The sequence below is a fragment of the Mustela nigripes genome, chromosome 3, assembly GCF_022355385.1.
Source record: "Mustela nigripes isolate SB6536 chromosome 3, MUSNIG.SB6536, whole genome shotgun sequence".
NCBI lineage: Eukaryota > Metazoa > Chordata > Mammalia > Carnivora > Mustelidae > Mustela > Mustela nigripes.
The window spans coordinates 63682279-63696840 of NC_081559.1; the positions used below are offsets into that span (position 1 = coordinate 63682279).

The window sequence follows — 14562 nt, forward strand, 5'->3', positions numbered from 1 at the left end:
AGAACACAGGAGTGGATAAGCTTCTCTGGCTCAGTCATTGTTGAAAAATTAATCGTTTTTACTGCAGCTAAGCGTTTCAAGGTGATTTGATGAAACTTTATTTATGTGTCAAATATTTCCTGTGTACTTAATGTGGTTCTTTCTGAGCTGGTGTCTCTATGGATGGTATTTTTGGGATCACCTACATTTAATATTCTTTCTAATATTAAAATCTTCAGAAGCACAAAGATTGGTCTCACTCAAAAAACTGGTCTCCTATTTCTATGGTGTATTTCTCTTTTTAATAGTAAGGGAATTTCTTTCTATGCAGAGCACAAAAAAACTGGGAGTCAGAAAGCCTGGGTCCTAAGAAAGATTGCCAGATTAGAACAGTTGACTTCAGAAATCCTGTCATTTTTAAAAAATATATTCAGTAAGTCTAAATTTGAGGGAATTGTATAATTATAATAGCATTCATTCATTCTTTCTTTCAATTATTGCACAATTTATCTAAGTTAAGTCCTACATATATACATATAGAGTAGTCACAGGGTTCTAATTTCCATAGTTTAGCTCCCTTCCTAAGTGTCTGTCTAGACTCTCACGCTGTAAAATACTCTGAAGCTCAATGACCAAATGCAATAGCTCCCTGCACACATGGATCACAGATATTGATGATACTTTTTAAGAGGCAACACCAAACTACTTCCTGAAATTTATAGGGTTTATCACATGGAGCCCAGCATTATATCAGTGTTGTTTTTTTTTTTTTAAGATTTTATTTATTAATTTGACAGAGAGAAATCACAAGTAGACAGAGAGGCAGCCAGAGAGAGAGAGAGAGAGAGAAGCAGGCTCCCTGCTGAGCAGAGAGCCCGATGCGGGACTCGATCCCAGGACCCTGAGATCATGACCTGAGCCGAAGGCAGCGGCTTAACCCACTGAGCCACCCAGGTGCCCCTATATCAGTGTTTTAATACAAGTCTCCTATCTTCCTGATGGAGGGCAAAGAGCTATGTAACATGAAAACCAGAACGGATTTAGACTCAAAAAGTGAATTTTTTTTAAAGATTTTATTTATTTATTTGACAGACAGAGATCACAAGTAGGCAGAGAGGCAGGCTGAGAGAGGGGGAAGCAGGCTCCCTGCAGAGCAGAGAGCCCGATGTGGGGCTCGATCCCAGGACCCTGAGATCATGACCTGAGCCAAAGTCAGAGGCTTAACTCACTGAGCCACCCAGGCGCCCCAAAAAGTGAATTTTATGGTAGTGAGCATTGTCCAGGTGGCACTTCAATGAGAAGCTGAACCTTATTCTAGAACATGCTGATCCTGAGAGGTTGAAGAAATCCTTGGCTGATCCCCAAGGTGACTCTAGTGACGGACATGTCAACCCTTTCTCTTTTAACCCACACTGAAGCATCATTCTGTTTCACAGTTCTGAGCTGATCTTTTCAGCAATTTGCTACTTCAAGTCTACTTATCTGTCAGTCACTCTTAAATTCATTTTACACAGCTGACTGTGGTGTTATCACAGCCTTCCTTATACTAATGCATTTAGTAGTTGTGTGGATTTGAAAGGCTGCCAACACAGAGGAACAGCTGAAAATGCTACTCCCCAGCCAGACTGTCCTTTTCTTGATCATCTTGTAACTGCCATTTGCAATTTTTTATACCTGGATTCTTTGCTGGTCTGATTGAAGTCATTGGTTTTCAATAATATATGTCTCCTAATGGATTTTTTTTTTCTTCCAGTAATGTTGTATTTTCCAACACATATTAAGTAAGGGTCTGTACCAGACAACTACTAAGTTTCCTTTGCAACTACTCCTGTAAACAGCTTATACTCTATTGGTTGGTTAGAAGGCAATGAAGAAAAAAACATAATAAAAATAGGGAAAATGCAGATTTAACTGGGAGGCAATTGGCATAGTAAGAAGATACATGTGAATTCAAATTCCCGTCCTGCCGTGTACTAACTGTTGATCTTGGATAAGTTACTGAATTTCTCTGAACTTCATTTCCTTTATCTGTAATTTGGACACAAGACATACCTGCTTTGCATAGTTATAAGATTAAGAAATCATACATAGGAGAAGCTCTTGGAATAAGGTAGTTACTGTGTTTAGTATTTTTAGTAATGTTAACTATTTTTTTTTTTAAGATTTGATTTATTCATCTGAGAGAGAGACAGCACAAGAAGGGAGAGAAGCAAAAAGAGAGGGAGAAGCAGACTCCCCACTGAGCTGCAAGCCTGATGCAGATCTCCACCCCAGGACCCTGGGATCATAACCCAAGCTGAAGCCAGACATTTAATCGTCCGAGCTGCCCAAATGCCCCCTGATGTTAACTATTTTTAATAATTTTAATAATTTTAATTTAACCTCTCAGGATCATTTCTATTTATAAGACAGAAATGCTAGAAATAATAGGAATTTGCAATTTCTAAGATTTTGGTTTGATTTCTAAGACTTAGCTCTTTGGAGTTAACAGGGATGCCGTGGCTACTTTTACCTGCGAGGGCCAGTGAGTGGGTAGGATGGCTGGTCAGGTGTCTCCCTCCTTGCCTCTGCTTTCCCCAAAACACTTCTTGCCTCTCCTCTTGCAACATGAGCTCTGTGGGGAAAAAGAGCTCGGTGGGATGGTTCCTGTTGAAGTACAGTGTGCTGAGGGTACACCCCAGAAATAAAAATATTTTAAATATTTTAAGATTATGTCTACAGGTATAATTGAGAAATAAAAAAATATATATTTAAGGTGTACAACTTGAGGTTTCAATATACATATAAATGGTAAAATAATCACCACAGCCAAGCTAATTAACATACCCACTCTTTTTAACTTCAAGTAGGTTGATCCTGATTCTCCCTGTACAACTATTTGCTATAACAAAGGATCCTAATTAACTGATTAGAATTTCTAAAACCCAATTCACCAACAGCTCAACTGTTAGAGCGGAATGGAGGGACCAGTACATTCAAGCAGCAACGGGTTTATTCATTACTCAGCTCAATTAGGTCCCTAGAATGTTCATGTTGGAAAGGAAGTTAATGATCGGCTAATTAATCCCTCTCAATCTAAAAATGAGTACACTGAGCCTTCGAGAAGTGAAATGGAACCTGGGTGAGGTCACACTGACAGTCGGCAACAAAGCCTGAGCAGAAGCTATTCTGGTCTTATATTTTATTACTAAAGAATGTAGTTGTTTTATTTATTTATTTTTTGTTTAGAGTCCCTTTTGTTGTTGTTGTTGTTGTTTTTTAAGGCACTTAATCAGAAAGAAACCATCCCTTCTCAAACAACTATCTCTCATTCTTTGATCTTGGAAAAATTACTTACCTCCCTGGATTTGGAAACCACATCACAAAAGACTCTGAGGAGCACAGAAGCTATAATACAATCATGAAATGAAAAGCAGTTGCAACGTCTGTGACTCAGTGGCAGAGTTACCAGGAATAGGGGCCGGGGGCCCCTTGCAAGACTCAGTACATAATTTGTCACGAATAACTTTATACCCAAACTCAGAGAGTCCCCTACCCCAAACAGTATTAATTTCAGGCCCCATGAAATCTGGGTTTGCAGCTCTCTATGGTATGGCGGAAATGCCTTGGAGCCCACCGGACTTGGGTTCAGTCCCTCTCTGTTACCTACTAGCTGGCGGAACTTGGAGAAGTTACTCCAGACCTTCGTATAACTATTTCCTCATCAATAATCTGCATAACAAAGCCAATTTCCCTGAGTTGTTGAGAGGCTTCAGGAAGGTGAACTGGAAGTCTTTGGTTTAGTGCCTGGTACGAAGAAAGTCTGCAGTAATGTGTGTCTTGTATCACACAGGGAGGCTGTCTGATATGGCTCTAGGTGTTGGCTTTAGAACCAGACTTACCTTCCTTCAAGTTCCTGCCACATGTTTGACACTGACTGTGTGGCCTTGGGCTGGTTTGGCCTTCCAAGGCTTAGTTCTCTCATGTCTAACATGGGGTAATAAGAAACCCCAATCAACAACTGTTTAAGATTAAATGAGATGATGTAAAGTGCTTAGCAATGTGAGGGCTCTTTCTGTCAAGATTAAAAAAAAAAAAAAATTCAAAAGAGTTTAAAGCCCGATTTTCACACTTACTGTCTACAACCCAGAATAAAAATTAGATCTTACCTTGTTCCTTGGTGTACACATAAACATCATCACAGAACTACTGCGTGAATCACACCGGATCATGCATATGGCCAGCTTCATACAGTGTTCTAGAGCATTGGAAAATCGTGCTGGATCTGAATTCAGGTTTCCCAATCACACGCCTGACCAGTGCTGGCATTTTGGTAGGCCTCTTCCTCAAACCACCGCCCCACCACACACACTTTGATTCTCATTTCCTTTTTCAGAATCCCACAGAGTTTGGAGAGAGGAGAAAAAAAAAAGACTGAGGTATGTGAAAAATCTGAGTGTATGCACCCTTCCTCTGATCACTAGTCCTTTTGCCCTTGGTTACCTAACACACGTTAAGTGCTGCCGGAATTGTTCAGTACCAAACTGTTCATCTGGGTGAAGGTTAGACCAGAGGACTGTCTATACCATGTTGTAACGAAGCAGATTATGTGCCTGCTATTTTACCGAATATTCTGTCTAGACAATAGGCAGCTTCCTCTGTGATAAATTACAAGTCTTGGTTTCTCAAGCTGGTTTTCTACATGAGGGGTAAATACACTGTTGGAATGATTATTCCGTGGCTGCCCTTTCATCATTCTGTAGCAAACTCAAATAACAATAGCATAAGATTGTAACTTTTAATAACGTTCCCTGCCCTTCGATGAGTTATGGGCTAAATTATATGGGCTCAATAAACTTCAGCTAATGATGTTTTGTACGCTTATAACTCATGTAGGGGGAAGTTTTATGTATCTCTCTTAGCTTTTTCACCTGGGGATGCTCGATTAAAAACTGCATTCATTGGTTTGGCACAAGATCCACAGTGGCTGATAACCTAATGGGGTGAGGTTTTCTTCACTCTTCTTAGACTCCCAAACTCCTTGGCTGGGCTTGATGAGCAAGGGCCAGGGAGGCAGATAAAAGGATTGTTGTTATTGGACCGTGCATTTTCCCCGTGGCAAAATATCATTTCGGCAACCACTGGGACATTTTGCAAATGTGTTTTTGACCATTTTTTATGCCTTGTCTTTTTCAGTGGAGAGCAGCCCCCCCGCCCCTTTTTGTGGTGGTTTAGGTGTCAATTGATATACTGATGAAGTCAGTCATTCCATCCTAGTTATAATGCATTAAAATGTGTTTTATTATTCCCAAGAATACACATACCAAGCCCCAAACTCCAGGCAAATTGCTTCAGCTTGAAGAGAACACTCAACTTGTAATCAAACTCCTTACACTCCAATTTTTAGCTCATGCAGATACACAATGGAAATTATCACTTGAAAGCCATTTGTTTACATCGGTTAGGCCAAGTCACAGCTGTCTTGAAACTCAGCACCCCAGAAAGCATTCCATGGTTCTAGGCCGGGACATTCCGGCCCTGAGGGGGAATGTTCTAGTACCACCCACTGTGGCAAATGATACACACTCAACCTGCCCCTTAATATCCTGGTGAGAGTCAGAGGAGTTGCTAGCTAGGATTGCTTAATGGCTTTGACAATAAATGTGTGCCTCAAAACTGAGGTACATCTGAGTTCCCTGTAAGCGAATCTCCAGTATACAGGGCCCCGTATGGGTGAGCCAGAAGCATGTTCTCACTTATAAAGAATGGATAACCCTTTTATCTTAAATTGATCGTATGATCTTCCTATCACAACCTAAATGGACCTCACTAGGCAACATCTTCTGTTATCAAATAGGCTTCCAGGAAAAAAGACCTAAGATCACTTACTAAGAAGACTAAGATCACTTACTGTCCGTGCAAATCCTCATTTTTGACAGAAGTCTTCCAGTGTGAATTGGCTCACACTCACCATCTCTGTAATTTAACTCGGAAGATTCACCCAGGAGGTATATTGCTTAAAACTAAATAGACCATCGGTGCATGGGTGATTGAAAATAGGAATATGAAATTTTTACATGTTAAAATCATTGTATATAGGACTTTTTTTTTTTTTGAGGGAATCCTTGGGTCTTCCCCTAAAAATTGCTACTTTACCCTATTCAGACGTGAAGAGGAGGTGGGCTTCTACCATGTTTATTTTACCAGCACATAAGATATAGAACACATAGGGAACTTTACCAGAGTACTTTTTTGTTTTTGTTAGAAAAATTTTCATCACACATGATTTACAGGTGTCTCTAAAAGTTTTTATTTATTTTTCTTAGGTAGGCTCCAAACCCAGCATGGAGTCCAGCATGGGGCTTGAACTCATGACCCTGAGATCAAGACCAGAGGTGAGATCAAGAGTTGGATGCTTAACCAATGGAGCCCCACAGGCAACCCTCTAAAAGTTGTTTTAGATACAGAAAACCATTTTGTTCACATAAGGACAATACATGGGAATTATAATGAGGTAAAAGGGAATTTGCTTCTATTTTTTACAACTTTAAAAACTATCCATGATAGAAGTGCCTGGGATGCAGAACAGGTTTTGTATGTATTTAGACAGAGAGAGGTTATTTAAATGGAGAGGTTGTGAACCCATCTGTTTGTTAAGGCATAGGAATCTGTCCAAATAATACCGAAAATGTGTTCAGTGATGTTTAGGTCCTCGCCAGTGAATCACAACACTGCATTGTTGTGTGTCCTCGTTAATCTAAAGCTTGGTTAAGAGAAATGGTCACGTAGGATTGCCTAAAGAATAGGTTGTACACTCACACCTTTACGTTTTTTGATTACCGAACTGCTTGGACTACGCTCTCAACTTCTTAAGGATGGTACTTCCTATCACAGGACCTACCTCTGGGCATCTGCTAAATGTACTAGAGAAGGTAAGTGTGTTCAAAACTTACTATGTGTGTATTGTAGGACTGATTGGATAGTTTTGAAGGTTCTGAATACTAAGTTTCATTTCCTAGAGAAATTTCATTCCAGGCTTTAGTACTAGGGAAAAATGTATTTCTCCTAATTTTAAAAAGAAAAATGTTTGAGAGAAGGCTGTGTCTGCTCAGACAGCTCTTTGCAATGAGCCCTAGCTTTGCAATTCTGCAGGACCTCAAGGCTAACTTCTGTGTACAGATTTGACCCTGGTGTTCATATTGTTAGCCAGTTCTTACAGTCCCTTCATTTTAAGACAATCTTTGTCTTAGTATTTAAGGAAGTTTATATACATTCCTATGCAATCAGTAAAGATACAGGACTAGGAACATACATTATTCTATGATACTTATTACTATGTTGCAATACAAGGCTTCTCCAGTTGTTCATGTATGTTTTACTTTCCCAGTAGATGATGAGGGCCTTTTCTCATCTTGGTTTTGTCCACAAGGTATACAGTGTTAGGAAGATGCTCAGGCTATTAGAACCCAGACCTTGGGAGTCCGGCTCTGGCAAAGTCACCAGCACTCCAAGCCTCTGGGCTAAAAAGAAGCCACGGTAAGGAATTATTTTTCTCTTGTTCCCTATAGCCCTATTGTCTGAGTTCAAACACTGTCTACACGAAGTGTGAATATTTGTCAAACCTGATCCTCTGACTGAATGGTCGCCTTGTTCCCTTGAGGGCACTTTTCACTGTTAGTTCTTAGGAGGAGTGGAAGTGCCAACCAGCCCCACCGCCATGCTGGTAATACCTGAAGGAGGAAGGAAACAAGGGGACACAATCGCTTTGTGCAATACACTTTTATTTTCCTTTTACCTTTGCAGTCATCTTTGAGTAATCATTGTGTAAACAATAGAATGGAATGAAATTACATTAAATTGTATGCAAATGGCTCTAGAACACCTTTACAATTATGACAAGGCAATTATAAATAACTTTTTCTTTCCTTAGTAATATATATTTGCTTTTTAAAGTACATTAAAGAGCTGCCGTATCTAGGGTTAGCTAGGAAAGAGCAATGGTACCGTCCTGGGAGCCCACCTCCCTGAAAGTTTAGACTCCAATTTTGAAAATCCTAAGGTTTACTATTCCGTAATACACAGTCAAGCAGAGGGCTACTTGGGTTGAAAAGGATTTATTCTTGAAACTTAACAGCATTTTACCTTTTTAGTCATTGCACAAAACCCTTTCTATTTTTTACTCCACCTGGGTATTCTGCAGAATTTCAAGTAAAACTCAGATTCTGGTAGCTTCAAGTTTATCACCTTTGGAACAACAAATCCTATCATTTAAGGAGAAGTCAAATCAGAGATGGGTACATAATGAGCAGTCTAATAGAATGGCAACATTTTATATAGCATTCTATACGTTCCAATGAAGCAAAACTTACATATGCCACTTGATGTAGAGGAAATTTTAGATCTGAGACTATTCCAAAGTAAAGCAGCCTCAGGCACATTCTTAATATGAAAGTTTGCAAGGCACCCTCTCCCAAGAGACAATCAGATTGTGGATTGGTTTTTCTGCAAACAAACCAAAAGAATAAGCATCCTAGTTCCTAATTCAGTCATTTCAAAAATCAAAAGTTATAAATACTCCAAAGATAGACCTGAAATTTTCTGTTTAAATAACAAGAGATTAACTGCAAGAAGCATATAATCAAAAACTTTTCTTCTTATAGCTAAGGTGTGTAATGCATAAATATATGAAAAATAAAATTCACAGTCAGTTTTAAAACTAGAATTCAAGTTTGGCTAATAAATCTTAATTTTATAAGTATATTAATTTCTAAATACAACATAAAAGAGGCAGTATTGTCAGATGTACAATTAAAGTAGAACAGAAAGAACAATGAGAGAAGAAATAGGCTTCTGAGAGAAAAAATTCCTTTTGTTGCCAATAAATAGGACCACCTGAGTGTATTTCAGATTCTTTTCACTTAAGGGATATCCAAATTGATTGCTAAGAATATTAAATAGCTTTTGGAAAAATTAGCAACTGTCGTGCAGCTGTGGCATTTGCTTGTTCTCATACTGTGGATTGCTAGAGAATAAAGCAGAACTCGGAGTGTTGTAAGTTTAAAAAAATTCTTTTTTATCCCATTTCATTGAAGCCAGACTCTTCACAATCTTCTGATTTTGTGGGGACTGGGAGTGAGGGGGTGGGAGACAGGGTGGGGGAGAGGAGATTGAGGGGAGTGTTGTGAGGTGAGGGGCATGACAGATCAGGGAGATGTCAAGGGACATACATCAGCTGACACTCAGCTGAGCAAACCCGATCAGCTTCACTTCATCAGGAATCTCCGACCCATCGCAGCCTGAAGCCTGAAAAGGGAAAAAGACAAGTTTCAGTGCCGGTTGATCCAAGCAAAGGCACAGTCTCTATGGGGCCAGTGTCCCATGTCTTCCAGGATAGAGAATCATCCTCTTGAAGGACTACTGTAACAAATCTGGTCACTATGTATCAAGTACAGAAAATGGGGGGTGGGAGGATTTGTTCCCGTTAAAACACCAGAGTCTCCAGACTCGGAGCTTTGAAACTGTCAGTGACTGCCAAGAAAGTGATTTTAAATATACTTTCAAATTAGAGCTCCTTAATCATTTTAAAGGATTATGATAAAATCCTTGGAATAAATTTAGCCAAAAAAGTGAAAGACTCATACTCTGAAAATAAGACACTAATGAAAGGAGCTGAAGACACAAATGGAAAGACAGACCATGCTCAGCTCATGGGCTGGAAGAATTATTAAGATATCCATATTACCCAGTGCAATCCTTATCAAAATATCAATAGTATTTTTCACAGAACTAGAACAAATAATCAGAGTTTGTATGGAACCATATAAGACTCTAAATAGCCAAAGCAATCTTGAGAAAGAAGAACAAAGCAGGGAGATATCACAATCCCAGATTTCAAGTTATACTACAAAGCTCCAGTAACCAAAATAGTACGGTACTGGCACAAAAACACAGATCAATGGAACATGAAAGAGAGCCCAGAAACACACCCGTACCTATATGGTCAACTAATCTACAAAAAAGGAGGCAAGATATACAATGAGGAAAAGACAATCTCTTCAATAAATGGTGCTGGGAAAACTGGACAGCTACATGCAAAGAATGAAACTAGACCACTTTCTTATAACATACACAAAAAATAAACTCCAGGTGAATTGAAGACCTAAACCCACCAAAATCCTACAAAAAACAAAACACAACAAACAAACAAAAAACCATCGGCATTAATCTCTTATACCTCAGCCTTAGCAACAATTTTCTGGACCCGTCTCCTCAGGTAAGGGAGACAAGCTAACAAACTACTGGAACTACACCAAAATAAAAAACTTCTGCACAGCAAAAGCAACCATCAACAAAATGAAAAAGGCAACCTACTAAATGGGAGAAGATATTTGCAAATTCTATATCTAATAAGGGGTCAGTAATCCAAAATATTCCTACAACTCAGTAACAAAACCTCCACAAAACCCAATAAAAAAATGGGCAGAGGACCCGGACAGACATTTTTCCAAAGAAGACAGACAGCCAACATACACATGTAAAGATGTTCAACATCACTAATCATCAGGGAACTGTAACTCAAAACCAAATAAGATATCACCTCACACCTGTCAGAAGGGCTAGTATCAGGAGACAAGAAACATGAAGAGGTATCTTTTGTGCACTGTTGGCTGGGAGTGCGAGTTGGTACAACCACTGTGGAAAAGAGTATGGTAGGTTCTGCAAAAAGCTAAAAATAGAAATACTGTATGATCCAGTAGTTCTACTATTAGGTATTTACCCAAGGAAAATGAAAACACTACTTTGAAAGGATATATGCACCCCTGTGTTGATTGCAGTAGCATTTACAGTAGCCAGAATATCCAATCTAAGGGTTCATCTACAGATAAATGGATAAAGATGTAGAATATACATATATACAATTCAATATTACTCATCCATAAAAAGGAGTAAGATCTTGCCATTTCCAACAAGGATGGACCTAAACAATATACCCTAAGTGAGATAAGTTAGCCAGAGAAGGACAAATATTGTACTTCAGTTACATATGGAATCTAAAACACAAAACAAATGAACAACAATGAAACCAGATTCTAAATACAGAGAACAAACAGGTGGTTGCCAGAAAGGAGTGGTGGCGCGGGGGTGGGGAGTGGGGGGAAAAAGGGTGAAATATGTGAAGCGAATTAAGATGTACAGATTTTCAGTTGTTAAAATACGAAAATGAGCAAAAGCGATTTAACTGGTCACCGAGGGTAATACGGTTTTTACCAAAAGGCGTCCTCTATAAAACTGGTCAGAAAAAAAGTGTTTACCAAGTAGTAGCAGGGCTCATAACAAACAACTTATTTTTCCAGAACAATTTTGTTTATAATATTTTAGGACATTTATTGCCTAGAATTGTCCCAACTTATATTGTGTCAAATACTTTGATTTTTTTTTTCTTCAAAATTAAAAGGAACTGGAAACAAGTCATTGCTCATCAAACCTCTCACTTGTCCTCATTCAAAATTTTTTATTTTTTTTCAACTCCCCTTCTCTCTCTCTCTCTCTCTCTCTCTCTCTCTCTCATACACACACACGCACACACAGTATGCATATCACCATTCCAGGCCACCTCTTCAGAGTGCATAAACCAGAATCTGACATTATGTAAGTACAAGTGGGGAGAAAAAGTTTTGATAAATGACTGGGAATAGGCAATTAATCACCAAAGGACCATACAAACCTTTTCTTGGCCTAATTCCTGCTAAATTATTGTCAAAACAATTAGTTTCCCATGTTAAAACAAAACAAAACAAAACAAAACAAAAAAAACAACCTTCCAATCATCACAATGAACCTGCTTTGCACTGCTCCAAAAACCAGTGCATAAACTCAGTCCTTTGTCACCCCCAACAATTTCCCTTACAATAAACTGCTAATTAGAATACAGAACTTGAGTATTTTTAAGTAATTATCTTTAAAATAATGGTGTCAGTACTTAAGCTTATATAAGAAAATCAATAGCCTAAAGGGTAGAAATATAAGTGGGCATTTAAAAAGTTTCCTTTGTGCCTGCCCATTGATTTCTTTAGTTAAAGTTGATAAGATATTCAGTAAAGGGCAATTTTCACTGTTTGTGTTGTCAGGGGTAGTAAGATCAGAATCACCACCCAGCCCCTCACCCCCAATTATTTTCTTGTTCCACACCAGTTTGTATATCTCCTTAAACCTTCCTTTCTTCTTCACGCCTGCTAACATCATTTACTCAATGCAGTGAATGGGGGCAGACACAATGTGTGTAATTAATAGGCAAATGACAAACACCACAGGAGCAAGGATAGCTGCTGACAGTGACAAGCAGGGACTAGCCACTGGGAAGTACATCAGTGCATGTCAAAGATACACCAGAAATTTGGCAATGGGAATTAGCAGGATGTTGAAATGAGAGGAAATAAAGTATCCAATAGTGGTTAAAAGAAAAATCTTAAATCCTTTTTGCAAAGAGTAATAGAAGTTGAGAATTTACAATGCAAGTGGGTGATCAAACCAGTGATTATTGTGGGTACATCACACAGGGAGTCCATCTCTCACCCTCTGTTCCAGAGCCTCCTGTGGCTACACTGGAACACTCAGTTTCCTGGCAGAGTCACAGGCCAGGTTGTCTGGCTTTCATTCAGGTACTCAGCTCTTCTTCCCCACTACCCTGCTAACTCTCTCTTAACCAAGGCTGAGTTCTTGTCTTGCTCACTGTGGCCAAAACACTGAGGGCAATATGAAAATGATCCTGGGTTCTAGAGCAAAGAGATTAGACACCCTTAAAGCAGTAGTTCTCAAACTTCTCAGTCTCAAGTACCCTTTATATTCTTAAAAATTATCAAGGACTTCAAAAGCTTATGCTTTTTTAAAAAATCACTTCCCATGATCAAGTGGGATTTATTTCTGGGATGCAAGGGTGGTTCAATGTTCCTAAATCAATCAGTGTGATCGATCACATCAATAAGAGAAAAGAACCATATGGTCATGTCAACAGACACAGAAAGAGCATTTGACAAAGTACAACATCCATTTATGATGAAAGACCTCAACAAAGGGAACATACCTCAACATAATAAAGGCCATCTGTGAAAAATCAACAGCTAACATCCTTAATGGGGAAAAAATAGAGGTTTTTCCCCTAAGGTCAGGAACAAGACAAGGATGTCCAGTCTCACCATTTTTATTCAACATAATACTACAAGTCCTACCCAGAGCTGTCAGACAACAAAAAAAGGTATAAAAGGCATCCAAATCGATAGAGAAGGAAAACTTTCATTATTTGCAGATGACTTGCTACTTTATATAGAAAACCCAAGGATTCCACCAAAAAAACTGCTAGAACTGATAAATTCAGTCACAGGAGACAAAAGGTTCAGAAATCTGTGGCATTTCTATACACCAATAATGAATCCTTAGAAAGAGAAATTGACATAACAGTTCCATTTTGACTGCATCAAAAATAATAAGATAACCTAGGAATTAAATACTGATGAAAGAAACTGGAGACAACACAAAGGAAAAGACATGCCATGCTTATGGAATTACAGATAAATTAAAATGTCTGTACACTTAATGTAATCTATACATTTAATGCAAACCCTATCAAAATGCCACCAGCGCTTTACACAGAACTAGAACAAAAAACCCCTAAAATTTGTGTGGAACCACAGAAGATACTGAATAACCAAAGCAATCTTGAAAAAGCAAAGCTAGAAGCATCGCAGTTGTGGGCTTTAAATTACAAAGCTGTGACAATCAAAACAGTATGGTACTGGCTTAAAAAAACAGATATGGAGGGTTGCCTAAGTAGCTTGGTCAGTTAAACATCTCTTGGTTTTCGCTTAGGTCAAGATCTTACAGTTGTGGAATTGAGCCCCGAGCCAGGCTCTGCCCTCAGTGTGGAGTCTGCTTGAGATTCTCTCTCCCTCTCAAATAAAATCTTTAAAAAGAAAAAAAAAAAATAGACCTGTGGATCAATGGAATAGAATAGAAAACCCAGAAATAAACCCACAAGTATGTGGTCAATTCATCTTCGACAAAGCAGGAAAAAATATTCAATGGGAAAAAGTCTCTTCAATAAATGGTGTTGAGAAAACTGGACAGCCACTTGTAAAAGAAAGAAAATGAACCACTTTCTTACACCATATAGAAAAATTTGAAATGGATTAAATACCTAAATGTGAGACCTGAAACCATAAAGATCCTAGAAGAGAACACAGGCAGTAACCTTTTTGACATCTCATCTGTCTCCTGAGAAATAAAAGCAAAAACAATCAACAAAACTAAAAAGGCAACTTACTGAGTGGGGATATTTGCAAATGATACATTCAATAAAGGGTTGGTATAAATATATAAAAAAAAAACTTATGAAACAACATGCAAAAAAATAATCCAATTAAAAAATGGGCAGAAGACATGAACAGCCATTTCTCCAAAGAAGACCTAAAGATGGCCACAAGACACGTGAAAAGGTCTTCGTCACTTACCATCAGGGAAATGCGAATCAAAACTACAATGAGATTTCACCTCATACCTGTCAGAATGGCTAAAATCAACAACACAAGAAATAACATGTGTCGGTGAGGA

The 14562-nt window shown here is 38.6% G+C and overlaps 1 protein-coding gene across 2 annotated transcripts in view; it reads right to left on the minus strand.

Annotated features, from left to right (window-relative positions):
* Positions 1-7721: 7721 nt before the first annotated feature.
* STK39 (serine/threonine kinase 39) overlaps positions 7722-14562 on the minus strand; it is a 299252-nt gene continuing 292411 nt past the window's right edge. For both annotated transcript variants that reach the window (XM_059394116.1, XM_059394115.1), the window contains one exon: positions 7722-9261. In XM_059394116.1, coding sequence (XP_059250099.1) covers positions 9187-9261 — 75 coding nt within the window. In that variant the 3' untranslated portion in view covers positions 7722-9186. The remainder of the gene's footprint in view (positions 9262-14562) is intronic.